We start from the raw sequence: 27835 nt of genomic DNA, 5'->3' as shown, positions 1-27835 counted from the left end.
CCTACTTAAAAATGAGGACTTGCCACTTGCCTGCTGTGAGTTATACTGATAAGAGCTGGTAGTTAAGCTTGAACTCCGGTTATGTTTGTTCTTTCATTTTTACTCAGTTTCCTGTCTGATCCCTAATCATAGGGAGAATAGTGCGTGATAATAATTAGGGAGTTCATGTGCTCTTAAGTCGGACTGTGGAATCAACATGGACGCTACTACAAAGATGTGATGGATTAACATTATTAAAATGTATAAACAACACGCAAACATCTTGTTCACTCTATGTGACAGCAAACTAACCGTTATTATAACCATATTACAAATTACGTGTTTGCAAAAAATTATGCAATATGTGATTTTGCGTGAATCAAAGTTCTGTATACTTCTTTATGTCCCATGTACACTTTATTTCTCTTTTTGCAGTAAAGATTTAAGGAGAAAAAAAGATTCAGATTAATTCGACACCACATGAATGCAGTCACTGCTCACCACTCCCTTTCCAAGTGCGCAGGAAAAGCTACGGTGGCCGACATGCTCTGTCGTGTCTTGTACTAAATAATACGTGTGGGCGTCCATCTGTCCAAATTTCTCGTCTTTTGTTTCTTCTAATAAAACACTTGACTACTACTAATACTACTACTACTATTGTTACTTGTTGTTCTTCGTATATATTTAACATAGTGACGAAAAACGCTCTGTAGCGCCATTTGTCCGTTCGGGCTACAGTAGAAACATGGCGACGCAAAGTGCCGACAGCATGGAAGAGGACCCGCTGTGTATGTAGATAGAAATGGCTCATTCTAAGGTAATAAAAACTTAACGGTTTATTATGTAAGGTCTTTATGCACCTCTGAAAACATGGTTATGTATATTATATTGCATTTCTGTCAATAGATCCTCCTAAATATTACAAACTGAACCTTTAACCAAACAGAGGTGTGTTAATATCAAAACCAGGCAAGACCGCCTGTGATCTACAGAAACATTACAGTATTCAACACAGACAGAAAAGTATTATTGGGCAGCTGCAACTTCATGTGTTTGAGTGTTCTAATTGAATAATTTTACACATACATATGCTTTGGTTAATGACTTGCAACTGGACATTTTTATGCCCTGTTTCCATTAAAAACGATGTATTTGGTGTGATTTTGGCGACTGTGCTATTGTAATTTCCATTCTTAGCATTGATAGACCAGCAAAACATGCTTATTGACATGTTTTTTGACTTGCCCTCTGAAGATTTGGACTTGGTCCAAAAGACCTCTCTGTTCAAATGGTCATCCATCAAAATACATCCAATGATTTTCTCAGCCTGTTAGCTTTGCTTTGTTGCTGTCAGGAGGGAGTTTCTCACACTTAACACCTTTCAACAATCTTTGTTGATCCAGCAAAACTTTTCTTCTCTGCGTTTGTACAATTATTTTATTGCCTCTGCAAGTTTCTCCAGTTTTGTGGTTTTTGTTGAAGCTTCCGACATTGATTCTGTCCATGGAAATGCTCATATTGCACACATTTGAAGACTGCTGTTTGGCTGTTTTCCTTCTTCAGCATGAAAAAATGTCCATAAAGCCAACTTGATGATGGCATCCAGATGTTCTCACTTGACTGGCTGCTGTCGTGATGCTGCTACAAAGTATGGGTATACAACTAGTTGCATGACATTTCATAACATATTTTTTATGATATGAAATGTGTGGAGCAAAATAGGCAACAAAGGTTCCTAGACAGATTCTAACCAGGGACACTGAAGTTATGTGATAATAATCTTAGATTAAGCTCAGTCTCCCTAGGAAGTCTATTTTACAAGATTCCTCGCTTCATGACTTATGTCCAGTGCCAGCATTCAGTGCCAATGCAGACGTAAAGTACCCTTTATGTGGTGAAGCCAAAACTGAGATAGTGGAGGTTTGGGTGGTGGATGATGTTTATGCAGCATCCCATGACCTTCAAAAAATGTTGTGTAAATGTATTTGTAAATGTTGTGTAAATGTAAAAATGTATTTTTTTTAATCTTCACAATAATGTTTACCTAGTCTTAACCAGGGTTTATTTACCTTCCCCACCCTTACTCATACCATAGCTGCCATACGCAGAAGGCTCAAATTTTTCTCAGTGTTTTTGCTAGTATCAGGTGAATACTGAGTATTGGATTGGAGCGTTACTAGCTAGCTTACATGCAACAGCAGAGCAATTTCCTCGGTAGGAAACAGACATGCAGCAAAATGGTTTAAGAGTCAAAAGTTCAGCCTGCCCCTGTGGTTGTCACGCAGAGCTGGGATGTGTATGAACATTTTGGTGTCAGTGCTCAGGATGGGTGTGTGCATGTGTGTTGCAGTGGGTGATGTTGGGGTTGGGTGTTTCAATGTTATCAGTGGTATTTATGTCACTAGCAGACGGGCTCGGTCGAGGTGAGATAGACGTTAAAGGAGCGCAGTCAGGCTTGCGGCCAAGCGCTGTCAGCCTAATACCAGCGAGCAGTCCAGGAGGAGCAGTCGCAGCATCTGGATAGTCAAGCTCCATTAGCCTCTCGGCTCTGTTTTACCCCAGCTGCATTACAGCCTTGTTGACAAATGGCAGAAGAGGTGCTGCGTGTGATATGAATCACATAACTCAGGGGACCTCCACCATGAAAATACCCCCTTACTCCCTGATCTTTCCCCTTCCCCTTCCCTCCCTCTTGTCTGGGCTTGCTGTGAACTGTAGCAGTAGACTGGCTGGGATTCAGTGGGACAGCATTAGCTCTCAACCTTGGTGAAGGACTAAATGCAGCCTCAGTCTGGTGTCCTTGCTGTCACACTGCTGCTGGGAGAAGATAAGCACTTCAGCTTTTAGTACACGCCGTAAGGCCCCATTGGCAGCACTGTGAGCTGCGTAATTGCAGAAGCACTGCAAATAATTAATTAAGCAAGATGTAATATCTGACGCGCCACACACGAATCTGTGATGTCGAGGGGCGGTCGTTTTGTGGGATTTTAGTATGATACTCCACATTTGTTTCCAGTATTTGCAAAAGCAGATTCGTCGGCTGATATAAGGACTTAGCAATTATATATATGCATCACCCTGAAAGGTGAGTGTTGCAGCTATAACCTTTACAATGCTATGTAAAGATGCACATCTGAAAAGAAGAAGTAATTTTATTCAGCAGTGGAGGTGGTTACATTTCATATGCTATATTGTAAGTCTTCCCCCCCCCCTTCTTCTTCTCATATGACGCATCACAGGAATGAAATCCAGCCGATTTTGAAGAGTGTGATATTGCCTCTCATATACAGTGAGGAAAATAAGTATTTGAACACCCTGCTATTTTGCAAGTTCTCCCACTTAGAAATCATGGAGGGGTCTGAAATTGTCATCGTAGGTGCATGTCCACTGTGAGAGACGTAATCTAAAAAAAAAAAAAAGCCAGAAATCACAATGTATGATTTTTTAACTATTTATTTGTATGATACAGCTGCAAATAAGTATTTGAACACCTGAGAAAATCAATGTTAATATTTGGTACAGTAGCCTTTGTTTGCAATTACAGAGGTCAAACGTTTCCTGTAGTTTTTCCACCAGGTTTGCAGGAGGGATTTTGGCCCACTCCTCCACACAGATCTTCTCTAGATCAGTCAGGTTTCTGGGCTGTCGCTGAGAAACACGGAGTTTGAGCTCCCTCCAAAGATTCTCTATTGGTTTTAGGTCTGGAGACTGGCTAGGCCACGCCAGAACCTTGATATGCTTCATACAGAGCCACTCCTTGGTTATCCTGGCTGTGTGCTTCGGGTCATTGTCATGTTGGAAGACCCGGCCTCGACCCATCTTCAATGCTCTAACTGAGGGAAGGAGGTTGTTCCCCAAAATCTCACAATACATGGCCCCGGCCATCCTCTCCTTAATACAGTGCAGTCGCCCTGTCCCATGTGCAGAAAAACACCCCCAAAGCATGATGCTACCACCCCCATGCTTCACAGTAGGGATGGTGTTCTTGGGATGGTACTCATCATTCTTCTTCCTCCAAACACGGTTAGTGGAATTATGACCAAAAACTTCTATTTTGGTCTCATCTGACCACATGACTTTCTCCCTTGACTCCTCTGGATCATCCAAATGGTCATTGGCAAACTGAAGACGGGCCTTGACGTGCTGGTTTAAGCAGGGGAACCTTTCAAACCATGACGTCTTAGTGTATTACCAACAGTAACCTTGGAAACGGTGGTCCCAGCTCTTTTCAGGTCATTGACCAGCTCCTCCCGTGTAGTTCTGGGCTGATTTCTCACCTTTCTTAGGATCACTGAGACCCCACGAGGTGAGATCTTGCATGGAGCCCCAGTCCGAGGGAGATTGACAGTCATGTTTAGCTTCTTCCATTTTCTAATGATTGCTCCAACAGTGGACCTTTTTTCACCAAGCTGCTTGGCAATTTCCCCATAGCCCTTTCCAGCCTTGTGGAGATGTACAACTTTGTCTCTAGTGTCTTTGGACAGCTCTTTGGTGTTGGCCATGTTAGTAGTTGGATTCTTACTGATTGTATGGGGTGGACAGGTGTCTTTATGCAGCTAACGACCTCAAACAGGTGCATCTAATTTAGGATAAATGGAGTGGAGGTGGACATTTTGAAGGCAGACTAACAGGTCTTTGAGAGTCAGAATTCTAGCTGATAGACAGGTGTTCAAATACTTATTTGCAGCTGTATCATACAATTAAATAGTTAAAAAATCATACATTGTGATTTCTGGATTTTTTTTTAGATTACGTCTCTCACAGTGGACATGCACCTACGATGACAATTTCAGACCCCTCCATGATTTCTAAGTGGGAGAACTTGCAAAATAGCAGGGTGTTCAAATACTTATTTTCCTCACTGTATGTAGCACATGGACATTTTCACTGCTACAGAGAAAATATTTGCCTCAAAGAAACAGTCTCTGTGGTGAAATCTACAGTCCTGTTGTGGCTTGGTGATGAATTCTTGCTTCAGCCTTTTAAAGTCTTCTGCTGGCTTTTTGGCTTGTCCTTGTGGGGCCTGTAAATGGTTCATAGTGATATATTAAGTAGACAGGTATGACTGCGTGTGTGTATAAGAATTAGGTTTATTTACTGGGTGAGTTGCTGAAATAAACCATGCAGTGCTATATTTCTTTCAAACACACCGGAGCATTGAATGATGAAACACACAGGGAGAGGCTGTGGTGGGTATTGATGTGAAATGCCCTTGGACCGAAGCCAAGACGGTGAAATGGAATGAAAGGAAAGCAGTCACTCCCCTGTTAACTCAAGGTTGTACTTTACAGGAGCTTTATCTCTCTGCGTTGTCAATGATATGCTTAGTAAATGTGCTCTATGCGTTTGTTCCAACTATAAAAAACATCTAAATCACATCTGCCTGTTGACTTTGAAGATTCCTAGCAATTTGACTGTATTTTTCCAAGGCCGATACGGTATGTCATGGCTTATCCACAACTTCTGAGCTGGCAGGAGGCTGGCGTTTGGCACTTGCTTGTAAACACAGCCAGTGAATGAGCCCTTAGTGATCGGGACCCCTGCCAGCTCATGGAAGTGGCAACGGATCATCCTCAGTTAATAGGCGCTCATAATCCTCTGTGAATGTCTTATGTTGTCCCCAGAGAGAAGCGAGACTAAGGCATGTATTTGCAATCAGCGTGCATTAAGGGCTGACAGTTTAACTGCAGCCATAACTGTAATAAACCAACCCACTGTTTGCATGCTGTATGGAAGCAAAATGAAAACTGCAAAGTGTTTTTTTTATCTCTAACAATGGCTCTCTTTCTTTCTCCCCAACTGCTGCTTGTCATTGCTACAGGAAGTCGAGGTTAGTATGTCTTTTGTATATCTGCACAATGCGATGTCTGCCTTTCTTGTGACGTCTCTTTTAGGCTGTAGGTGTCACCTGCTGCATGCAAAAGCACAACAAATATGGTACAAACTACAGAAATGTGTCTTTGACAACGACACAGAGGTGAAAAATAAAGGACATTAAAAGCAATAACATTAACAAATAACAAATAACAAATAACAAATGTAATTCTATTGTACAGTCAAATGCAAACTACGACTTCCTGCAGAAAACAAGAAGTTTCACTAATAATAAATGAATATGTGGTATGGTTCATAAATGGAATTGTGTTTAAACTCAGCAATCAATTCACTCCAGTAAATACAAGTATAAACACAAAAACTATCCCTTTAACTCCTCACCCTGTACAGAGTATTTAAGATGCCTTCGGCTGTACTTGTTCAGCTTGACTTGAGAGCTCAGTCTTCATGTCCCCTGAGCAGAATAAGACTGAGCTAAACTGAACAGACCTGATCCTCAGGGTCCTGTCTGGGCCTGGTGCCGAGTAGTAACCGCTTTATAGTTGATCCTCTCCATCCTGACACAGAGAGAAATGGGTCAGAATGGATACAGCAGGGGGACGCTGAATTTTTATTATCGTTCCAGCGTGCCGTCGCAAGGGAAACAATGTGAAACCCAGAGTTAGTTTGCAAATATTCCCTCTGCAACTGTGCAGGAGCTAAGATAGTTCAAGTCTTTTTATGAGATACTCTAAAGTTCACAGAGTCTTGCTTTGTGCCATTAGAGGCTACATCTATAAGAACCACAATAATAATTTTAAAATTTTAATAATTATGGGATTTATATAGCACTTGTCAAAATAAGAGCTTCGAAGTAGCAGCACCTCTAAAGCGCACTAATTAACACCATAAATCTCTTTAACCTGAACCAAAACAAAAGCGTAAGGGCATTTACACAGAGTCTGGGGGCCCTCAGAGGTCACCTCCATAACAAATCCTTGAGTGGAGAACAACCAAGGGGGCCTGGCCTGATGATCTGAGGCTGCTCACTGGCTCATATGAAGACAACAGGTCTGAAATGTAGCTGTGCATCAGGTATGGTGTGCACTTACAGGTTAAGGTCTATTTTTAAATAAACAAGTTGTAAACAAGCGTAATATAATCTTATCTTCAAGGTTTGTTAAAAGAATAACTGCACAATCTAGACTTTTTAGAAATGATGTAAATTCCCTGGAGAAATGAATGCTTGAATGAACATGAAAAAAACAGGAAAGGTGTCATTTTTTATTTAATTAGGAAGTAGACAAAACAAGACTACTACATTTTAGTGTGCTGTTACAAACTTAAATCTAAAACAAAATTAGAGAACACTTTACTGATCCCCAGGAGGGACAATAAGGTGTTACAGCAGCACAGAAAGTAGATCTAGAGGTTAAGTTGACCTAGGAAAGGATTTGACTGGACATGTGTGTTATTATCCTAACAGAAACTATCCATCCGCCACTTTTTGGAAGATATAATTCAATGTCATCAGCAAAAGAGTGATGTTTTACAGCACTAGCAATGAATGACATGCCTGAGTGGGAAATATAATCTCTTTTTGACATTGGCTGTATAACCACTTGGTTACATTTTTGTTTCTAGTTTTTATTTATTTATTTTACCTTAAAGACAGAAATAGAGATAAATCAATCAGTCAAATATATAGTATATGTGGTGAATAATAACGGTCCCATAAATTAACTCAATTCAATGAAACCTTATACTGAAAACATTCCTGAAGGTTATAATAATTAGGTTTTTGCTCACTTGCTATATCTTGAAACACATCTATTCAACATTAGAGCTGAATATATTTGAATTGCTAAAATCAAAGTGACTTTCTATTTAATTTTGCATGTCTGTTATCTTCCTTCATTACTTATGCTCTTCTGAATTTTCATGAAGCGTGAGTGTAAGAGCATACTTTCTCCATTGTGTAGCCTAACATGAATTATTAAATCCATTAATGCAAATATCTTTTCTTCCCAGGATGACATCAGAAACGTGGAGGAGAACACAGGTTCTGATGAAAGTAAGTAAAAGATTCTGTTTGATTAGTAAAGATTTTTCAGTGGACATATGAGGATGGCTGTGTGATTTACATTTGAAGTTTAGGGTGTTTCTCACTATACTACTATATGCAGAGACAGTTTCCAAAGACTTTCAATATTTAAATGGCTTTACTTAAATGGCCAGTACTACTATAAAGAAAAAAAGAACTGCTGGCTACCAGATTCTACCAGTATGATCAATGCTAAGTGCTGTCCGCCTTTATACATCTGCTCTAGACAATGAAATAGTGTGGCACACATTATCAAAGTGCTGCCTTTAATTACAGCAGTTGTCTAAGGGTTATCAAGTGTGTGGTGAGCGCTAGTCTGGGGTGTCAGAGCTTGTGGAGGGTGAGAATGCAGTTGTGATTCAGGAAAGGAGAGCCTTCAGTCTCATCCATTACTTTGAAAAGCTTGCTATAATTGCCTTTGTTGCTGAGAGCTCAACTCAAAACTCCCACCAGGCTCCATTTACCTCCATGGGGCCTGTTTCTTGTTCAATAAAAAAATCTCACTTTTAGAAAATCATCTGTGGAGGAGGAACAGAGATATGAAAATGGTGAACATTTCTATGTTATTTCAGTCAGATGGTCTTTTTGTATTCAGCAGAAATAATACAATGTTTAGAGTGCATACACCTGTTTCATAATCTTATACATTTTTGTCATTTTTAATGGTCAGGTTGCCTGAATCATGAATCATAGAATTTTATGTATTTGGCTCAATACTATGAGCCAAATACATAAAATTCTAAATAAAGTTTAAAGTATTTTCATAGTAAATCTAGTTTGGTTGAGGTTCAGCTGACCCTGTGCATGTTTCCACAGAGCAGTCACTCTAAACTTAACATGCAGCTGTGAGCTAAGCGCTTATTTAACTGAACTAGTCAAATGCTTGCCCTTTTGTGGTGGCAGTAATGAAGTGAATTATGAATCATTTCACAGGTCGGGTTATAAAGGTACATGTTGTAGCCAGTTGAGCAGGTTTTCAGTAAGTGTGTGTTTCTGCATCGGGGTGAGTGTGGGAGGTCGGGTGTAGAGCCACAACTCCCCTGCCTCGCTTAAAAGACAATGAAGACTTGCATCAAAGAAGACAGATGTGAAGAAGCAGAAGCAGCAGCTCCAGACGTTTTCCCAGTCATCTGTTCTTACAAGAGGGGGAATAAATAATGTAGTCTCAAGAAAACGCCTCTCTTGCTATAGTGTGGGCGATGTTCATTTGAATACTATTGATTTCATCCCCGTCCCAGCTCCCACTGGGACTAATTCTGTAGACCTAATTGATCAGGGTCCTCTTCATTGCAAATTCAACAAGACAGCAGAAACCCCGACAAGGTGTACCTGCAAGCCCTGGATAGAACAAAAGACCTAAAAGGAGACTTCAAACACATCCAGTGCTTTTTTTAAATGAACTGATTGAGACGTCAGCACAGCTCTGCAGAGTCTTCTCTGTGTTTGAGGGCCATTCCAAAACAATAAGGTACCTGTTGCTCTGACTTAACAGAGGGGCTGCTATATTTGACCTTTGACAACCTTAATTTTAGCAGATAAATGAAACTTCTTTTATGCACAGAGAAGTGACTGTGATTATGCTTCCATTTGTACAACAACTTCAGGATATTCTCTAGACATGATGTGTTATGAAAAGAATTAGAGGTGAACTTGTGTGTTATATCCTTTCTAATTATAAGTAAATCATTTCATTCTTCCATTGGATTCGAATAAAAGCTGTTTTAACACAGCGACCAGCAATTAAATCGAAGGATACAAAAGTCTTCTAAGATGACAGTAATTGCAAATCCAGTTGAAACTAATTTACTTAAAGCCGTCAAATGGGCCAATCTCTTTGATGCTTTTAAAATAATATCAGTGCTTAATCTTTTCTCTTCTATTTCTTACCAGCTCCTTTGCAGATTTGAATTTTTTCTTTTTTTGTCCAGAACCACTAAAGTACTTTATTAAATGCACGCCCTGACGATTCGAATGTAAAACAAATGGTGGATGAAGGCCTTTGATGGAGGATCCTGTCTAACTGCATGCTTCATGCTCAGTAGAGAATTTAGATGTGAGCACCGACAACAGGGAGAAAGCTAATATTGGATGAGAAGGCAGCCATGTTGTGTTTTTGATCGCAGAGTAATAATAATAATAATCTCACAGAGATTGGACACAGGCTTAGTGGAGTCCCACCGCCTTTGTTGACATGATTACAGGACGATTTAAAACCCATGATGGTTCTTACACGTCCTGGCCCTGCGATGAATTCTCAATGCAACGCAATATTAACAACAAACAGGAGAGCAGGCGAGGTGGAAAGCACACATGATCTTTAATGCAAATTAAATCTTATGTTTGGATTTCATTTTCAGTATGTAGGAGTTGTACACTGTGTGAGGGACGTGTTTGGTTTTAAGCTGTTGCTTGGAGGCAGACTTGAAGGTGCTCATAAATACCAAACATAGGAGCAATGAGAGAGCCGCCATCACCGTCTGAAACAATACTGAAAAACTGCAATCTGTGTTTCTATGGGAACATACAGTAACGCAATGTTGTGTTAGTTCGCATGAAAATATCAGATTCAGTGAATGGTTAGGCCATGCATCAATTAACATGATCATTTTTGATAACCAATTAACTTGATAAATTATTTACAGAGTAGTTTTGTTTAGACGCACATCCAACAACACTAACATATGGCTGTCTCCTCCTGAACTGTTAGGCATAAAAGCAAATTTATTCCCTAGTTTAAGATGAATTCATAAAACGCAACAGACTTTAAAGCTGCTATAATAGACATTTTTGTATTGACAAAGGGTCAAATTACTTTTTGTAATGGGAAAAGGATCATCTCTGCAGTTCCTCACTGCTCTACAGAGTGTTTTAGCGCTTTTCAGCTCAATGTTTGGGTTACTGTTTTGGTTCACTCTCACCGTTCTCATCAGTGCCATTTTTTCAGCCCAGCAGGGAGCTGTTTTCAGCAATAAAGCTCTAATAAAGCCGCTGTACACTACCTGCCCAGACCCAAATGACAGACAGATGAAGTAAGCGACTAGCTGATGAAGTGGAGTATTTAGCAGCTAAAGAGCCAGATGTATATCTCTGTAGTTGGTGGAGACCAAAACTGGGCTAAAAGGAGAGTGAATTTTGGACAGAAACACAACTCCACATGAATGCTAATTGTTAATGCTAGTGTTATTCCGTAACTACTAGATGTGTTTGCTAAGTTTCCCATATCAACTTAAAAGCTGACAATTTGTTCGTTTTTTTCTACTGCCCCAAAGTTTTTGTCAAAAAACATTTTTCACCACCCTTATCAGAATTTCCATCCATTCTTCACTAAATATTGACATATGTGGAAAAAGTTGTTTGTCTTTTTCTATTCCAGTTTTTTCCCTGTAAATTCCAAATTCATGTAGGCGTAAACCACAAAACACTTTAATGAATTGTGCAAAAAAAACTACAAATGTAGATGACATGTGAACATACAGTATCAACAATCAGAAAAATCATGCTCAACATTAGTATATGAGTATATGAGTATATGTTTCCAGATTCAGATCCACGTTCAGTATTATTAAACTAACACATAAAGAGAACTGTAGAGCTTTGGTACCAGTATGTGCTCCCTGAGTGCTTTCTAGTTTTATTTGATTCCTCCAGTAGATGTGGTATGGCCAAAAAATTATAAAATGGCACAGAAGAAAGTGGGGAATAATTTAAAGTATATTACCTCACAAAAAAAACGATTTAGTGTGGTTCCCTGCTCCCATGAAAGTTTATGTTCCACTGGAACCTTTGTTAACAAAATTAGCTGTTAAACGTCATTCTCTGACTAACAAAATATACCGTCTATGTATGGATAAACCAGAAGAAAGAAACCTGAGTGATGAGTTTCACTAAAAAGAAAATGCAGTGCATTGAGGCATACTGGAAATATGAGATGTCTTTACTTTGTGTTTTATAAAGAAATCGTCAGAATGATGTGTATGGTGACAGTTTGGGGTGATTTTTGGGAGGTTTTATGTCTTCAATCAAAAGAGAAATAACAGACAAATGTACCATCAGTGGTGCCATCTGGATATTGTTAAGCCGCTGGGTTTAAATCATGACAGAGTAGAATACCTGTTAGAACAGATGAGGAGAATAAAAGTCAAGTGGTCACAAAATATTTTATATGGAGTGACTTTCCGGTTTTATTCAGCACTGCCAGAATCCAGCCATCTGTCTTTCAGCTTCTCTGCTGAGCCTAAATGCTATGTCTTGTATTTTTATGAGTTTCTTCACCACTGAGAAGTGGAACTTTGTTAACCACATTTGTAATTCAATTACGATAATATATTTTTATACTAATACAGCTGAAGTCCTGCTCTACTTTTTAGTTAGCTTCTGTTTTATGAACCGCTGTTGCTCGAGGTATTACAGAGGTAGAAACACAGCACAGGATCTCTTTAATCTGTTCATATTGAAAGTACTATTGTACTGTATTTGCAAGGTACATGGTACAAGGTAGTTTTATTAGTCATTATACAGCACAAGGCTGCATAACTAAACGAATTTTGTAGTTCCTTCACGCTACACACACAACTTATTAAGTGTAGGCCTATATTAAAATATGTTAACATATAAATTAAAAGAAAACAGTATATACAGTTATTTACATAGGCTACACGTATACACCCCAAACATTCCACAGTGCATTTTTGAATTTGCATCTGGGGTGAATGTAAACACCAGCAAACACATGATAACATCAAAGTTTCATCTTCACAATAAACAGTCTGACATTTGGGAAACAGAGTCCATCTTGACTGCATTTGAGCACCAAGCATCATCTAAGTAAAACACAAAGTCCACCTCCTTTGATCTTGCTGGAGTCTTGCGCTCACAGCCACCATGGACATGGACCACCTGCCGAGTGCTTGATCTGGGAGGTTGATGGGGCAGGTCTCTGTAACGATGTGGGCACAACAGTCTCTGAATTCCGTTATCTATCACTACAAGTCCCATTTTGTCCAAACCGTATCTCTAGGAGTAGAATTAAATCCAAGCTGGGCCAGCATGGCTCCTCTCCTGGCTCTCTTTCCTCTCCTCTGAGCGATCACCGCACCCGCCGTGGTGCCTGGTCTGGTTGTTTGGGCCGGGTGGATCATGGTCTGCTGCTCTTTAATCCAAAACCCCCGTCTTCATCTTCCAATGACTGCACTTATGTCAGAGGTAACACGTGTTTTGGCAAGAAAGCTGAAAAAATGTTTGCTATTAAATGTTGGGCACAAATAGCCTCAGTATCATGTTTCAGCCTTTTAGACAAACTAATACGTAAGAAAACCTTAATGCAACTAAAAAGAAGTCCCAGGTCTTAACAGTCCTCTAAATTTGTTCTTTTAATAAATGAAAATGTTTAGAAATGTTTAATCTGCATCTGTATCCAGATATGCATCAAAATATACGCACTCTATTGAAGATTTTACTCATGTAAGTGCAGAACTTCAACAGAAGATTGTGGAAATGTTAAACCATCTTGCAATGTTAAAGAGATTTACTATACCCAGTCTAATAATCTTACTTGCCTTGAAAACTATTTTGTGTGGAATTATCCTTTAAGAAATGCCAGAATCTGCTCCAAAGACAAATAATTTTTTCCTTGGATCATGGCCTAAGGTTTAAGCAAACTGTATCAACTACTAACTCAAACTTTACTGTCAGGTTTTGAGATACCCAGCCCCATTTATGACCTCAGCAGTCTGGACAAGTAGTGTTCACTACACTACCTGTTATCCAGCTGCTTGTTGTATAGTCATAGGTAGTTTCTTGGTCCCACAGATATCTCCTGTCTCCACTATAAAGTGTTTGCGTAGGGTGGTTTAGTAAAACCACTGTCTGCGCAGTCTTTGACAGTTTGTAGAAATGGCAAGGAGTTTCAGAGCTCAGATAACAAGGGAGTCAATTAGACTTTTGGTCAGACTACTCTGCGGGTTTGAGCTATTTATTTAAAATGAATAAGTCCTGTCGCAAAGAGAGTAACACTGGGTGAGAGACATTTTGGCATATAAATTGCACATGAAGAGTTGAAACTGTAAAAAAAGACTAAGACGAAGTATATTCGCAGTAATTTAAAGGGCTGAAGCAAACTCAAGGAGTGGGTTTTAGCACTTTGAGCAACGATTTTCCATTGTTGTGCATGTGGTAATACATTATTGTGTCATGTTCTTAACTATTAGTCAACAATTAGTTAAATTTCTGTAGGTGTTGGAAACGCTAGAAGAACGCACAATTTTTTCCACCAAAATCAATCCACTAATAAGATTTTCCCACTCACGTATATGTTGAACACTGTGTAAGGGAATCACAACATATAAAGTGTTGAGGATGGAGGCTTGGTATCCCAGAAGTTTGTTTGTATGGAACTATGACAAACACATACCCAACATAATTAAAATGCATTGTGGTCAAAAGGCTAGTGGATCACAAGCTAGCTTGGAAGTGGTGCAGAACTTGGGCTCTTTATAAACTCCAGTCATCAGCTTAGTATCAAACCTTGCACACAGCCTCCTACCAACTCTTGTCATCCACTGATTCTATAAAAGTCTACTGTTCCCTCATACCTTCCTGCTGTAGCATCAGAGTATCACCTAGTCTCTGGATTTGTGGGCATCTGGCTGGCAGCCACCTTGTCTGTTGACCGTGTTGACTACAAAGCAGCTGCTCAAAGCTGACTCAGGACTTCACAACTTAAATTTCTCCCACCGACTGCCACTTGCCACTCAATCTTAAATTTATCCAAGCCTTTAAGTTTTCTGCAGCCTCTTCGGCAAGGTGGTAAATGGACTGGGACGGTGTGACCACAGGCTGAGGAAGGTGGAGGACACGGTGCTATTTCCATCTCAGGCTATCAGTAGAAAAAAGAGGTTAGCATTGAACAGTTCAACTCTCCATAGATGGAGAGACATGTGGGGGGAGCAAGCAAGGAAGGGAGGGAAGAAAGAAAGGAAACGTAGGAGACAAAGATGGAGTGTGTGTGTTTGTGTGAGACAGAGAAAAGGCAAGACGGAGAGAGACAGTGATAAGTTGACATGGGGGAAGTGAGATGTGACAAGCTGAGAGAAAGAGATGCTCAATCAGTGCTGTCAGGTTTTCTTGCAATCATAGACAGCCGTTGGAGACTGCAGGCAGTACTATTGACGATGGGCTGCCTCACTAATGACAGCTAGGCGTCCATGTTTTCAGCGGTGCTGACTATAAAATCAATGGACTCATTTGTGCACACAGCTAGAACATTTTTCATTATATTTCATGATTTTTATTGCATACGCCTGAGTAACAGATAGTTTTGTGAGGATGCAAGATCATTTTAAATGGTGTAAATATGCAGAACTTGATTATGCAGCATATAAAATAGCTGTTTTCCTCTGCGGTTTTTTGGTGGTACTTGCTATCAATCTATTCCCTGTCAAAAAACGAATAAAAAACAGCCGGAAGCTCTGTATTTTTCCTCCTGAAGGTGACAGAAATAGAGAATTAAAGCAAAACACCTCTGCTGTGATTGACACCTCTGGATTCTCAGTGTTGTTGTTTTGTGTTCATAGCCGTGGACACCACCAAGGACCCGTGCCAGAACGTGAAGTGCAGCCGCCATAAGGTGTGCGTCGCTCAGGGCTACCAGAGGGCCATGTGTGTCAATCGCAAAAAACTAGAGCACAGGTAGGTGGAACTCTGGTCCGTTTTGTGTTTGCAGGACATGTTGGCACTGTTAAGATTTCTGCGTGGACAGGACAGACATTTCTATGGCGTTGGCATTAACAGCCGTTAACCGTGTGTTAGTTAAAAGCCTTTCAGTGTCTGGTTGGAAAGCTATTGATTAAACTCAGTAACCGGGCCAGAGAGTGTCATGAGTCAGGAGTGATGTCATTTCAGCTAAAACACTCATGCTGAACAATGACTAATTAACTGTGTAGATGGAAGGTGGTAAAACTGATCACAGACAGTTAGGGAGGCAAATAATGGTCATAAAATGTGAATTTTATGAGCAAATAAAAGACTAATTTTGAGGCTTAATGAATACTAAATACTTAATGTTGAAATTTAAATGCCACTGAATTTATGACACTGAAATAGCTCTGAATTTGACAGAGCCAATTTTTTGACTTAAGTTAAATTTGTAGATCTAAATTGAGATCACTGAATTTGAGCAATTTGAACATGCTTAAGCTAGATGTTTTTTAATGTACAATATGTCTGTGTTATAAATGCAGTGTTAGTAGTATTTATTATTTAGTAGTGATTAAACTTCAAAATTTTGTATTTAGTTGCTTATTAGATTCAAATATTTATGCCCATTATTTGCTTCCATAGAACGTCTTTAAAAAACATGGCTACATTTAAAATCATAACAGACAAACAAAAAAAGAGATGCCAGCTTAATGGGTAACACTTAAAGTCAAAGGTGCATACCTTATGAATAGTTAATGCTTAACTAATACATAACTCATCATTATCTAATCAAATGCATGATGTGTCATGAACTCCCGGTCTCAGTTTTAATTAATAATGAAGCCACTACTACTTAATTTGATTAGTTAAAATTACATGGATCATCAGTTTGTGAGCTCATACATTTATGTAGTTAAGCCAGACTAAAATTAACATGTCATCAACTCAGAAGTTAACCAATAAAGTTGGACAAAGTAGTTTTCCAGGTACCTTAGCTATGATAACACTAGTTATGGCTGATTGATTTGCACTTGCAAGTCGGCATCATATTCATCAAAAACGTTTGTCCCGATCTTATCCTAGGGTGTCAAATACAAAAGCTTTGATAAAGCCTGACAAACTGTCCGCTTGGCTTTCAAGTAACTCCAATATAACCCATCCGCTGTCATGTAATGTACTTATTTAAACCCAAAACATGATGTTTTCCTAAACCTAACCAAGTAGTTTTGGTGCCTATACCTAACCAAAACCACGATCTTTTACTAAACCTAACTGAGTAGTTTTTCATGTCTAAATCTAACCAAACTGCATAAATACCACATATTAAAAAGACATCTCATATGGACGCTGAAGGTTACCTTGCTTGTCTTAGAGTGGACTTACTTTTTACTGTAAGTGCAGTATTGGGGCATTTGCGGGAATACATCGATTTATCACTTGGGACAGAGAATGTGGGACAGGGGCATAAAGTGGCGGGGGGAATCTCCCCTTGGACCCCCTACTTCCTATGAAACCATGACAACTATTCAATAGGACAAAGTATTTAAAAAATACTTTTACATTTTGACCATTTAATACAGTTTAATACTGGGGTTTATAGTATTTCAAATGTGCCTCCCTTCACAAAGACCCTCTGAAATAAATCTCACTGAAAAGTATTTATCTTTTCCCTCAACCATTCATTAAACTCTGTGTGAAAAACAAATGAGCAGAGTTGCAGTCTGAGAAGAATTAATGGAGTGAATTATTACTACCTGCAAAGTCTATCTGCTGCGATAGGCAAAGTGCCTCATTTACAGAGTCACTCCAGAGAGGGGAGAGACTGTGTTGAATAATGGGTAATAAGTACAAACGCAAGCACACTAAACCATCCTAGCATCATTTAATAGCAGCCTCAGAAGCTGTATTGCAAAGCCTAATGCCGAACATGAAGTCAATCACCATGTGAGAGGAAAGCAAGCATGGGGGATTTTATGAAGCAGTGTATCCAAATACTAACGGATAATGCAGATCATTTTTGTTTTATTTATACAGGATCTTAGATATATGCCTCTGAGGTTTCTGTTGCCACCCCACCACAGTGAAAGTAAATGGTTCTCACAGCATTTAAAAACCCAACAGCAGCGTGTCTTCCTCTGTTTCCCCATTACATTTACATTACATTTTGGATGCTCTCGATGGTACAGCATTTAGTACAAGTCCACCTTGATTCTGGGACACAGGTGAACTTTCTGAAGGCTCTGTAATAAGTAAATGCACTGCTGTGCCTTTTTGACTAGGGTGGAGGAGTTTAGGGGCAGGGGGAGATCATCACAGATGTGGATGCTAAGGAACTTAAAGTGTAACACACGCTCCACTACAGCTCTGTTGATGTAGATGGCGGTGTGTGCGTGGCTCCCAGCCCTCCTGAAGTCCACGATGATCCCCTTGCTCTTCTGGGTGTTTAGCCCTGTGTTGTTATTGACACACCACGTAGCCAGGTGCTGTACCTGGGACTCCAGAACAGGGCTCAGCATGCAGCTTTGTGGCACGCCGGTGTTCAGGGTGATAGTGGAGGTGGAGAGGTTGTCTAACTTAACAGACTAGGGTCTGTTAGTCAGAAAGTCCAGTTGCAGAGGGTAAGTGGTTAGCTGATACCAAGCTAGCTGAGCTTGGAGATCCGCTTGGGGGGATTACAGTGATAAATGCTGAACTGAAGTTTATAAACAGCACGTTTACAGCACTTACATGTTTCAACTCTAAGGGCAGAGCGGAGTGCCGTAGACATTTTGTCCTCTAGACCTGTTGCAGCGATAGGCAAACTTGTGTGGATCCAATGTAGCAGGTAGACAGAATATGAAGTTTGAAATAATTAGTCTCTCCAAGCATTTGACAGTGATGGGGGTGAGTGCGAAAGGGTGGTCTTGAAACTAGTAGGGACAGCTACATGGACCAGGGATCGATTGAAGATGTCCATAAAGACCTCGGCCTGCTCTGCACAGGCTCTAAGCACGTGGAAAGGTATTCCATCAGAGCCAGCTGCCCCCTGTGCATTCACCTTGCTCAGAGTAGAGCAAACCTCTGAGGTGGAAAGTGTGAGAGGCAGTTCACAAGGTATTTTGGTAGCATCGCACAGACAAAAAACGCTGTCTGCTTGGTAAGATAGGATACTATTAGAGGTAGAGGAACGTTTTTTTTTTTTCATTTGAGTGGACAGTCATTTTAACTTTTCCTTTTTTCCTTTCATGTTCAGAGTCAAACAGCCAGGTCAACAGGAAGCTCATGAAAGCAGCTGCAAGCCTTGTCCTGTTACTGCCTCCTCACCTGTATGTGGTTCTGATGGACACAACTACGCCTCTGAGGTAAAAGAAAATATTCTGCACCAGCATCTCTCTTTGAAAGCACTCAACTTTTTACTTAAATGATTCTTCTTTCGCTTTATTACTGGATTCTGCCACCATAAAGACCCTGAAAAGAAATGGAAAGTGCCTGTGTCATCGTTTTGAATAATGAGAGGAGTCCAGTCAAGTGCTGTTTCCTGCTGCGCTGACATATACGTGGGCGCAGCAGGGCAGCACAGTTAATCACTGCACGCAGGAGGACAAGTGCACCGGCTCAGCGTGGCCATATGATTAATGACTGACGTTGTTTTGAGTGGCATCACCGTATACCGGCTGCTGCCAGGACTCTTTATTGATTTATGTATAGTTTTTAATTTTGACCTTGCATGAGAAGACAGTGGAAAATGACAGCTCATTCTTGCTGCCTTTCTCTAAGTGCAGTGTCTCATCTGAATGAGCAATCTCTCTTTCCTGCGGTCACCCCCATAAATATTTTAACTGCATCTCTCTCTCCCTCCTTACAGTGTAAGCTGGAGCAGCAGGCCTGCCTCACAGGCAAAGAGCTGAACATCATGTGCACTGGCTTTTGCCCCTGTGCCACAGCCCCCATTACCATCACGAATACTGACACAAAACGTGGCAAGTGCCTTTTCTTCACCTTCTTATTTTCCTGCATCTTAATTTTGGGATTCACGCCTCCCCTTCATGTGGCAAGATTTCAAAAAAGGAAAGTTATGATGCACTGGTGGCCACACACAGCTTGCTGTCAGTAGGCTAGCACTCCAGTTTTTTCATAGAACCAATCATCCCAATGCTCAACGTTTGGGATCAATACCAATTTCAAAGATTACTATTATCCAAATATCCCCATTGTGGTTAAACTGCTCTTTCAATCATGTTGTAATTAATTATTTAGAGTGTACACTAACTGTCATTGCAGCCAAACAGTATTGATTGGCTCTCAGGCATGTGAAAATGCCAGTTTATCAAAAGAATGAAATGGTACTCCTGTTTTTCCAACTGTAGCCTGGAACAAGTGCTTAGCGTGAAAAGTGGATTTCTATTGGATAACAGCAATTTGCTGCAGTAGAGGTAATTGCAAAATAATGTTTTCTTTGATTAGCAGATCATACAGTTATAAATGACAGCATGAAAATCCAACAGCTCACTTCAGCAGCTTTACAGTGTGGGAAACCTGTGCCTTTCATTCTGTTCCCTGTACATCAGCAAGAGGAATATGAAGCAGTACTGAGTCCCTGCCTGGCTTTTATGAAGGTGAGTCAGATTGCTGTTAAGTGTCTACTAGAGTTGTGAATCCTTGGATTCCCTTTTTATCCTTCCTTAGAGAGCTGCACTGGCCAGGACGTGGCAGACCTGGGCGACCGCCTAAGAGACTGGTTCCAACTCCTTCATGGTAATGCCAAGCAGAATAACTCTGGCAAGCTCGGAGCTGGCACTGCTTCAGGTTAGAAACTCGCAAAGTGGCTTTATTCTCTGCTGCTTCCAAACTTACAACTCAATTATCTATGCAAAGGAATGTAGTATAAACACAAAAAACTAATATGCTGTGCATGTTAGGTTTGACAGCGCTGGACAGGAGCCTTGTAGCCAGCTGTAAGGACTCCATCGGCTGGATGTTCTCAAAGCTGGACACTAACAGTGACCTGTATCTGGACCAAGCTGAGCTGGCGGCTATTAACCTGGACAAGTACGAGGTCTGCATCCGACCCTTCTTTAACTCCTGTGACAGCTACAAGGATGGGAAGGTCTCTACGGCGGAGTGGTGCCTCTGCTTCTGGAGAGAAAGTGAGTGAAGAGACCTCCACTGAAGAAGCATAGAAAGTCTATTTTGAGTCAAATCTTGAAATGGGTGAAATAATAGCAACGGTTACATCATCACAGGGAAACAGAGGGTATGCAATGGTGTCACTTTATTCTACCCTCCTCGCCACCACTGGCAAAACAAGCCTCTGCTATGGCTGCTATGAAAAGGGATAAACAAATGAGAAATATCTTTAATAACTCATCACCAAACTGTCACCAGACATTTGTTCTATTTTGTATTTATGCATTTGTACCTCAACCTCAGGGAAGTAACGGTACCCTTAGAGGAATAGTTTGTAGTGAAATATGCTTATTAATACCACACTTACATTAAGTATGTAGCTAGAATCAGGATGTGAATTGTTTAGCTTAGCATAAAGAATGGAAGCAGGGGGGAAAGAGCTAGTTCTTCAACTGGCTGTGTCCAAAGTTCAAGAATACACCTACAAGCAACTCTCAAGCAAAATAATTACAGCATTTAACTCCTAAAAACACAGTTTAATTTTTACATTTCTGTTTTATACAAATCAAACAAAGGATATACATCGTGTTAATTAGTGACCTTTCTTGGTTCGGACAGAGAAAGGTTTGCTGTTTCCCCATGCTTCTTGTCTTTATCCTAACCTAATTGCCTCCAGGCTGTAGCTCCATATTTATCCCACTGATATGAGAGTGGTATCAATCTTTTCATCGAACTACCCGCAGGGAAGCAAATAAGTGCATTTCCCAAAATGTCAAACTATTCCCTGAAGTCTGAAACCCTACAGGCAGTTATTTTGAAGCAGGATTTGTCAGCCCAATCAACATCTTCAAAACACATCCTGGTTGTCTGTTGCTTCTCTTATCTTTAACCTTTGGCAGTTTGTGCAAACTTATGCTTAAATTCGCCATCCATTCATCTATTTTTCCACTGCCTCTCCAGCTCCAACAATATTCGCAGACATGATCAGCAGTTCTGTTCCCCCACTGAGAACAATCTGGGCAACACCTCTTTTATCTGAGTCATCTGACAGATTGCCAGAATCACTCTCTGGCAAATTGGAAGATTTCACTCAGCTCTGCCCACAACTGAGTTTTGTCTCTCCACCATGCTGTAGAAAATGCAGTCCTTACCTGAATTAGGGTTCCACTGGGCTAACGAAGCCTGAAAAGACTTTCTTCAGCTTGACGGTTTTCTTCACCACTGCTTTTCACCATTGGTTTCTTTGGTTGGCACCAGTGACCCTGAGGAGCCACCTCCACCATGAAGGCTTTTTACAACACTCTATGTCCTTTCCAGGGATGTAAGAGAATTTAGTAGTGCAATGCCTCAGGAAGATATCCCTGGTTCACCCTCCCTGCATGCTTGGGTTTACTTGATTTGTCTGGTGGTGACCTTTACCACCTGGTAGTCATCAAACGATTGCTAAGCTCTTCAACACACACAACTACAGATCTGGTGTTCTGATACCAGGTGTATTTATGAACTATACTTGAATAGGGGGAAACCTATTCAAGTATAGTTCATAAATATACCTGGTTTGATCAGTCCATAATTAGCAAAAAAGTCCAATAAAGCATCGTTGAGTTTAGATAAGGTAGACTGTTCTCTTAAATCAACCCCCACCTAGTTTTTCTGTCATTGCCATTCCACAGAAAACAATTTTTTTCCCTTTGTGAAACACGCAGTCACATAGATGCAGCTCACTGTTTGGAACAGAAGCTCCAAATCTGTTTGTGCATTCAGGAGGTTCAGCTTTTACCAATTTACAAATGTTTAATTTTTTTATTTATACCTATGAATGCGCCATGGCAGTCATAATTAGTGATATCAGGTGCATACCCACTATACTAGTCATACTAGGTCATGCAATCCCCACATCTTAGATCTCTAGGTGTTTTAAATGTCTTTGAATACTGAAAGGTGGTTTAAGGTCTGGTTCGATTCAGTGTTGTTCTTTGACGCAGAACTTCAATTGAGATCACAGCTCTGTTCTTCGAGGAATAAAATTAAACGCTCGTTTCATTTGTTGGCAGCGTAGAAGTTGAAAGCAGATTAACAGAGTTACATGGTGACACTGTGTCACTGTGCTGTGTTAAGAGAAATGTCAGGCAAAATGCTCATAGAAAGCATCTAAAAACCCCTGGTGAGCTTGAATATTCATTTTTTAAATGAGTGTGCCTGACATTTTATGTGTTGTCATGTTGTTAAATAAAAGATGATCACGTGTCTTTACGAATGTTATCTCACTGATAACCTACACTTTTACAGTGCTTATTTCAGCTGTGCACATTTGCAACACCTTCACCAGATGACCTCTACTAAACAAATACAGAATATACACGAGGCAATGACCTTGTTTGCATGCTGATTATTCCATTGATCAGGCAATTAGCCCGCAATGCAATAGATAACAGCGACTTTCTAATCAATTTTTAATTATTGCTGCTGATATTAAGTAATTAATAATGTTTTTTTGATAATGATTTGATGATGATGAACATGTTTTATTTTAACAAGCATTTCTTTTACTCGTGTACTTACTAGTACTCCCGTGACTTAAGTATCAAAAGAACTGATTATATTCTGTGTGCAGACACAATACACAATAGAAATGCTGTGAGAAAGAAAGAAAAAAATATTTCTGTGAAAATCTACCAGCACTGGGGAAGGTTCGTCGCCTTGGGGGTCAATACAAAGTGTCTTTCTCTTCTTTGTTTCTATTTCTATCTGTTCTAGAGGTGCGGCTCATTTTCTTGTCATTCTCAGACTACATCCATATGTTCTTTCACCTAAGCTTCTCAACAATTGATCAGGCTCTGAGGGAATGAAATATAAGACTTCTTAAACAAATCAATACGACAGAAAGTATAATTATGAAGAGCATTGATTGAGATCAGGTTTGGAAGGGAGCAGATTTAGGTATTGTCTGTCATCACTTTTTCTTGTTTAATTCTCGCAGAGCCGCCATGCCTCGTTGAGCTGGAGAGGATCCAGGTGCAGGAGGCGGCCAAGAAGAAGCCTGGTAATTACATTTACCATAACAGTATTGTGAATTTCAAGATATATTTGACAGAAGATGTTTAAATCCTTCACTTGCCCAGAAACCCCTTTCGTACAGGAAATCACTACTCACTCACTTCAGATTTTTTCAAAGCCACACCACGCCACATAGTTAGCCATAAACTGCACAATCAAGCTGGCGTGTGCCCCCCTCGCTCTGGGATTCTGGGTGTTCTTATGTAACAAGGCGCCTGGAGCAACAGGCAAGAAGCTAGAGGAGGCTCATTTAAGAGATCACAAGCACACGGCTAGGATTAGGCCCTAATCAGGCTGGGGGGGATTAGGGGGCAGCGCTGGCTTTGGGAAAGAGCAAGGGTAATGCGCCCGTTTGACTCCCTGAGAGACCCCATGCTACAGTATCTACGCAGCATGCTCAACGTGCTGCACAACTGCTTTTCAGTCTTCAGCTCTAAACCCAGATATCCCCATTCCCTGAAGCCCACTTGTCTCATTGCTTGTGATTCCTCTAGTTTTCACAGTAGTTGGGGGAAGACTTCACTTTGGTTTGACAAGAGCCTCCTGAGGGAGGCTGAAACAGTCACTGAGGCTGTCATTGCATTTTTACATGCCACTCTCACAGCATAAGGAAGTACTCCGCCAAGGTACTGTATTAAAACACATCCACCAGCATATGCATGCTTGTGTAAAACAAACAAGGAAGCTTTCTCTGTCTCCATGGTATTCTCTGCCTCTCCATGCTGACTGATGGTCTTATCACAGGTTCACTAAGGCGTGCTGGTATTCTCGTTTATGCTGCACTCATCTCAGGCAACAGCATGAGGCAGCTATTCGTGCTAAGGGTATAAATATTTAACAGAAATGTATGTGTGTGCGTGCTCATGTGTGCGCGTGCACGCGCATGTCCTTTTAGGAATGTACATTCCCAGCTGTGACGAGGATGGCTACTACAGGAAAGTGCAGTGTGACCAGAGCCGAGGGGAGTGCTGGTGCGTCGACCAGCATGGTGGAGAGCTGATGGGCACCAGAATCCATGGCAACCCTGATTGCGGTAAGGGGGGCAAACAGATATTTCTCACACTCTACACACCAAGAAAATCTTCATTCATGAAGTAACTGAACTCTAGTAATATTTCTATAGGCAAGTTAACAAGTTATTAAATATTCTTCCTACATTTGCAGTTTTTTTAAACTTAGAAATACTTAAATAGAAATAAGAGCTGCAGACATTCACAACACCATTTTGGATCTCAGTATTAGAAATAGGGCTGAAAGTAATGGTTATTTTTTTTAACAATTACTCTTTGAATTATTCTTTTGATTAATCAGTTAATTGTTTAGTCTATAAAATGTCATAAAATAATGAAAAATGTCCATTCTGAAAGCCCAAGGCAATGTCTTCAAATTCCTTGTTTTATCTGACCAACAGTCCAAAACCCAAATATATAATAATAAAATATATTCAGTTTAGAATATACACAATTAAAAAACAGAATATCTTCACATTTCAGAGGCTAAAACAAAATATTAGCCATTTTTGCTTGATAATTATGTTGTTGTTTCAGAATCATCATTCCTCATGTGTTTATTTATCCTTTTCCAGATGAAGTGGTGGGATATTCTGGAGATTTTGGGAGTGGAGTGGGATGGGAGGACGAAGAGGATAAGGAGGCAGAGGACAACGGGGAGGAGGCAGAAGAGGAGGAAGAGGAGGAGGGCGAGGCAGACGATGGAGGATACATCTGGTAGAACTGTCTGACCCCATGCGGAGAGCCGAGTCACAGCTGCTGGCCTGAAAATCTATAGGTTAGGCTCTCTCCTCACAGCAAAAGATTTTGGGATCGAAATGGGGAGGCATGGAGTTGTGTCATCCTGGTGGGATATGTGGTGCTGGTCAGGTCCAGGGATGAGACGATGACCAGTTTTTGTCTTAGATATGTGTAATTGCTTCATTCTCTTCTGTTTTTTGAGCAACAGAGCTTTTTGTTTTGCTGTCCTGAAAAGCAGGGCCCACTGACTACTGCGCCATAGGTAGCTAAAATCCATCAGAATTCCAATCTTGTCCAACCGCCATCTATGCATATAGAGATTACCAGTAAATTTGTATTGTGTGAACAATTGCTTGAGTATTAGAGCCGCCGTCCCACTGGAATGACGAGAGATCAGAATTTAAAGGAATAGTTGGACATTTTGGGAAAAACGCTTGTTTGCTTCACTCTCACATTAAATATTAAGCTAGAGCTAGCCAACAGTTAGCTTTGCTTAGCATAAAGACTATAAACAGGGGCTCTGTTTAAATGTAAGAAAATATGCCTACCAAAACCTCTAAAGCTCACTAAATAACATCTTACATCTTGTTTGTTTAATCTGCACAGAAACCACAGTGTAAAAATAAAACGTTTTTATGAAACATTATGTGCCAGACTACAGCAATTCACTTTGCAAGGATAGTCTGCACCTCTAAAAATGATATGACGTATTAATTAGAAGAGCTTTAGAGGTGCAGGTAGGCAGATTGTGTTACCTTTAGAGAGAGACAGTCTAGCTGTTTCTCCCGTTTCAGCCTTTAAAGCAGCTATAATCAATATTTTAATAACAAGTGACATAACATAATAACAGTGAGGCTCAGCTCATTGTTTAGCTCTCTGGCCCACAACTTTACTGTTTTGATTCATTCAAAGGTCAAATTAACAAAATCAGGCAGGAAAAACACTCCAAAACGTTACCTGTGGAGTGTTGTGACTCTTCTTATTTTTCTGTATAAAGTTCCATCCATCCATCCATCCATTGTCATCCCCTTATCCTGTGTACAGGGTCGCAAGCTGTATAAAGTTATGGCCCACAATGAAAAATGTTTGGCCACCCCTGCTTTAGCAGCTGAAGAGCCAGATATTTCCCTTAGGAGCTGGTAGAGCATAAAAAGCTAAAAAAGAGTTAACGTTGGACTTCCATTCACCAGAAACACGACTCCATATGAATGTAAATGTTGCTCCGTAACTGTTGTGTGATCTGTAAGAAATTGTTCAACTTAATGCCATATCAACTTAAAAAGCAAGAATATGTTAAAGCAGTGTTCAAAACTTGTTTCCGCTGCCCCCAACGGGCCACATAAATCAGTTATTACAGCTCTGATCTAAGCTGAGCTAACCGTCTCCTGGCTGTAGCTTCATATTTACCGTTCAGACAGAGGATGGTTTTGATCTTCTCATCTATCTTAGATTGATAGCCAGCATTTCCCAAAATGTCAATCTATCAGTTCAGTGCAATGTGGTTGTGTATTTCCAAACTGATTCTGTATATAAATCCAGTTTAAAGGATCTGTGAAACAAATTTAGAGGATTCAGGGTTACTTCGGTTTCAAGCTACCTTTATGATGAAGGTGCACCACAAAGGAGTTTTTACATGCTTTACGATTTAAGTGGATACACATGACTATAGGACCTACATTTCCAGTTGCATTACTTTTATTGAAAACCTGTAGAATGTACTTTAATGACCCAAACTGCACCTACAGTAGAAACCACTAGTCGCTCTCCTCTGCTAACTCATGTCAAAGAATGTTCCACAACTATGTTTTATTCTGAGTTTGCAACTTGAAAAATTGTATTTTGTGTTTATATAAAAAAAATGTGTTACTTGAAGTTCTGTGTGTATACTTGAATTCACATTGTAATTTTTTTTTTCTATAAGAATATTGTTGCCATGTCTTCATTCATGTTATTAGTAGGCCGGACATTTGGTTGTTTTTAGACTTGCATGTTAGTAAATAAGAATGTACTTCTAGGCTGAGCACTTTACTAATAAAGGCACTGGAGCCAAGCTGTGTGTTGGCTTTAATCTTTTCCAACTATTTCAGAGATGAAAATGATCATCCAGACAGGAATTAGGTTGCCACCACGTCACACACCATCTTCCTCTATATTTAATGAGTGTTTCTGCAATGATTCTGCTAAAGAAAGGAACACTGTGATAAGGTGCCTGTGGGGAATTTGCATGAATTAGTAAGATAAAGGCAGGTTGACTGTTTTCGCCCGTCAGTAGACCCATTGCTTCTGACTCATTTTATACTTTAATAATAAAGCATATTTATAGATTGCA

The 27835-nt window shown here is 40.2% G+C and overlaps 1 protein-coding gene across 1 annotated transcript in view; it reads left to right on the top strand.

The window, feature by feature from the left end:
- Positions 1 to 27556, top strand: part of LOC119915822 (testican-2-like) — a 46174-nt gene extending 18618 nt beyond the window's left edge. The window contains exons 2-11 of the mRNA XM_038735575.1: positions 5801 to 5809; positions 7825 to 7867; positions 15469 to 15583; positions 18825 to 18933; positions 19437 to 19551; positions 20258 to 20377; positions 20491 to 20718; positions 23679 to 23741; positions 24651 to 24788; positions 25341 to 27556. Coding sequence (XP_038591503.1) covers positions 5801 to 5809; positions 7825 to 7867; positions 15469 to 15583; positions 18825 to 18933; positions 19437 to 19551; positions 20258 to 20377; positions 20491 to 20718; positions 23679 to 23741; positions 24651 to 24788; positions 25341 to 25486 — 1086 coding nt within the window. The 3' untranslated portion in view covers positions 25487 to 27556. The remainder of the gene's footprint in view (positions 1 to 5800; positions 5810 to 7824; positions 7868 to 15468; positions 15584 to 18824; positions 18934 to 19436; positions 19552 to 20257; positions 20378 to 20490; positions 20719 to 23678; positions 23742 to 24650; positions 24789 to 25340) is intronic.
- Positions 27557 to 27835: the final 279 nt, after the last annotated feature.

This window comes from Micropterus salmoides, unplaced genomic scaffold (genome assembly GCF_014851395.1).
Source record: "Micropterus salmoides isolate LMB-PRFRI ecotype aquatic unplaced genomic scaffold, ASM1485139v1 Ms_hic_scaffold_21, whole genome shotgun sequence".
Classification (NCBI taxonomy): domain Eukaryota; kingdom Metazoa; phylum Chordata; class Actinopteri; order Centrarchiformes; family Centrarchidae; genus Micropterus; species Micropterus salmoides.
This window is presented reverse-complemented; position numbering and strand designations above follow the sequence as displayed.